Source organism: Aplysia californica, unplaced genomic scaffold (genome assembly GCF_000002075.1).
Source record: "Aplysia californica isolate F4 #8 unplaced genomic scaffold, AplCal3.0 scaffold00872, whole genome shotgun sequence".
Lineage (NCBI taxonomy): Eukaryota > Metazoa > Mollusca > Gastropoda > Aplysiida > Aplysiidae > Aplysia > Aplysia californica.
In genome coordinates, this window is record NW_004798142.1 from 178377 (window position 1) to 181494 (window position 3118).

At 41.1% G+C, this 3118-nt stretch overlaps 1 protein-coding gene across 1 annotated transcript in view; it reads right to left on the reverse strand.

Annotated features, from left to right (window-relative positions):
* The window catches only part of LOC101853823 (beta-galactosidase-1-like protein 2), a gene marked incomplete at its 5' end in the record, with an annotated part of 8326 nt that extends 7556 nt beyond the window's left edge, over positions 1-770 (reverse strand). Inside the window, 1 exon segment of the mRNA XM_005110295.3 lies at positions 574-770. Coding sequence (XP_005110352.2) covers positions 574-770 — 197 coding nt within the window.
* Between the last annotated feature and the right edge of the window lie 2348 nt (positions 771-3118).

Consider the following 3118-nt stretch of genomic DNA (forward strand, 5'->3'; position numbering starts at 1 on the left):
GGAGGAGGAGGAGGAGGAGCAGGAGGAGCACACCACACCAGAGCGCGCGCCAACCACCCACAGGGGTGGGTGCTATCTTATTACTGCTTTAACTCTGAGCTCCCCCATCTCCTCACAGCCATTCACATCCTCACACTCACACAAACCATTATTATTTATTTTTTGGTAAAAATATTACAACATTCAAAATATTTTTTTTCGATAAATATTATAATGGTTTGTTTGTATGTTATGTGAGAGGGTGGGGCGTGAGGCGATCTTTATATCCAGCGCCCACTTTTGCCACTTTTCAGAGTCTAAAAATCGAAGCTCCCACCTACATGTATTTCCAAGCAGCGAAAATAAAATAACACATGTGTTACTACCCGGATGACCCTCCCCCCCCTCTCTCTCTCTCTCTCTCTCTCTCTCTCTCTCTCTCTCTCTTCCCCCCCCCCATTTCCCTAACCATCTTCCAAAATCACCAGAACGCCCTCTTGTGGGCGACATCGCCCCGATTGGCAAGCACTGGTCTAAGGTACTAACTGTGTTTGGAACGGGGCGCTAAACTTCTCAACAAATGACAAAACTTACGTTTCCAGTGTGTTGATGCCACAGGCTTTGGCCTTGGTCAGCCTGTCCTCCCAATACTCCGGCACAACCCGGAAGTAATGAATGGCAGCACTGAAGATTCGGAGCGACTTCCCGTCCAATGAGAACTCTCTGTTGGAGTACGTCAGCTTCGGCGATGATGTCATTTTCGTGACGTTGTTCGTAACTGTTGTGAAGACCTGTTGAAAATAAAGGAAATACAATAAGATAATATAAGATAAGATAAGGTAAGGTAATTCTTTAATATCTCAGAGGGGAATTTTTCTTGGCTGTACTGGACCGTAAAAACACAAGCAGGTATAATTTAAAAAAAATTAAATTATATATTATTGTCATTAAAATTCAATATGAAAAGAGAAGTAAAGCTGACAAAATCTCCTTCAGACCAAACAGTCTTTTTGTTTTAGAACGCGTTTTGTGGCACTTGCAGCACAATTAGGTCATATTAGAGCCGAAAAAAGAGGTGTTACAAGAGAGTAACAAACACATACAAATGGAGGGGAAATAAGGACAATAGATGTTTGACATGAAAGAAGGAGCAAACCACACCAAAGCATACACGTACCAACCACCTACCAAATATCATTAAACCTATCAAGAATCCTAAAGTCAATGTGGTTATGTTTGTAACTTATAGAAATAATACTGACGGTCGCACTAACGTCTGTGATGAAGATTTGTGTTTGTCAACCTTATCAAATTATTATAGCAAACTTCGAATTTTTCAACATTATTACCATCCCCTTTTGTCAATAAGATTGCTTTGGATTTCGCCAACTGCTTTTGGACTATCTTGTTAAAGACAACAGTTTAAAAAACCCCGCCTCAAATTTAAACAAAAAATAAAATCACGTCAGCCACGATTCGGTTTCAACAGAGGGTCTAGATTTATACTTATAAACTCTCTGTTTTCGGTTTGGTAATAACAGTTTCACGGCGCTCCAAACTGTGAAAATCATATAACGAGCGCCAAGACATGATTAACATCCAGCAGGCTCGCAGATTTTTTTAAAAAGCGTCTTTGAACTTCACCTGTCGTTAGCAATCGAAACAAACTAAATATATACATTTCAACCTCGCCCGTTTCTTCACTACCTACGGCAACTTGAGTAAACTTTAGAGAACCCATACCCACATTTTAACAGCTAGTTTGTAAAATGCAAAGTAGGACTCACGGGGTAAAACAAAATCCAGATTAGAATGACTCGTCTTATTCGGGTAAAACAAATCCTTAGAAGGACACGCCTTATTCGGGTAAAACAAATCCTTAGAATGATAGGCCTCCGTCTTATTCGGGTAAAACGATATCCACATTAGAATAATATGATGTCTTTTTCGAAGTGTTCCAAATAAACGTAAGTGATAACCTGTTTAAAAAAACCGATGTTTACGAGCTCAATGAAACAGACGTTTTCATCTCTTTACAGAAACACTGTCGGAGCTGTTTCATACCCAGTGCACACTGTCAAACGAATTCATGTTTTTTGTGTCGGGGGACAACCAGACTTTCCACCATGGCTCAGGCAAAAGCTGCCATATTAGGACAATTAAACCGTTTCAACTAGCGAACTTGAAAAACAGACGAATTCGAATTTTGAAGTTCACAGCTGATTTAGCTGGATTCGGTCATAAATATCGGGCCAAAATAGTAGCTTTTGCCCCATGCAGCCATGAAGGAAAATTTGGCCGGCTCCGACTTCAATCAATAATTAATGCATCGAACATGCAGTGTGCTCGAGGTATTAGTCTCATCTGTATTCGCAGTTATCCGGCTCAGCCTCTCAGCAGTGTTATGGGAAAAGTTAATTTTTTGGGGGGTGCGAGTAGAAGTCTGGCCTGTTCGCGTTCACTCACACAAAGACGTACATTGTATTCACTGCATCGGGGATGTAACAGGTGTCACTGAACATTTTAATACCAGGAAGCGAATACATGCTCGCTCGCTATTGCATAATATACCTGGTACTGGTGACGGTTTATTGGTTTATTGGTTGGTTGGTTGATTGGTTGGTTGGTTGGTTGGTCGGTTGTAGTTAGTCAATTAGTTAGTAAGTTGGTAGGTAAATATGTAAGTTAGTAAGTTTGTTTGTTTGTAGGTTGGTTGGTTGGTAGGTAGGTAGGTAGGTAGGTAGGTAGGTAGGTAGGTTGGTTGGTTGGTTGGTTGGTTGGTTGGTTGTTTGGTTGGCTTGTTGGTTGGCTGTTTTTGGGGGGTAAGGTGGGGTGGGGAGATTGGATGCAAGTGAGAATGCGTATGCCTCTGTGCGCATTAGTGTGCTCGTTTATGTATCACATGCCTGCGCGCCTGCATACGCGCACAAGTACATGTATTTCTTTACTGGTGTTCATGAGCATGAAAGCCAACGTGCTCCTCTGTACAAGTAAATTTATATTTTACATTACAGCAATAAAATATACTTAGATGTCAGCTACAAAGTATGTTTTGTTTTAATGCCATAGCCTATGAGTGGTGAGTAACTACAGACATTGGTGCACGAGAAAGAGAGAGAGAGAGAGAGAGAGAGAGAGA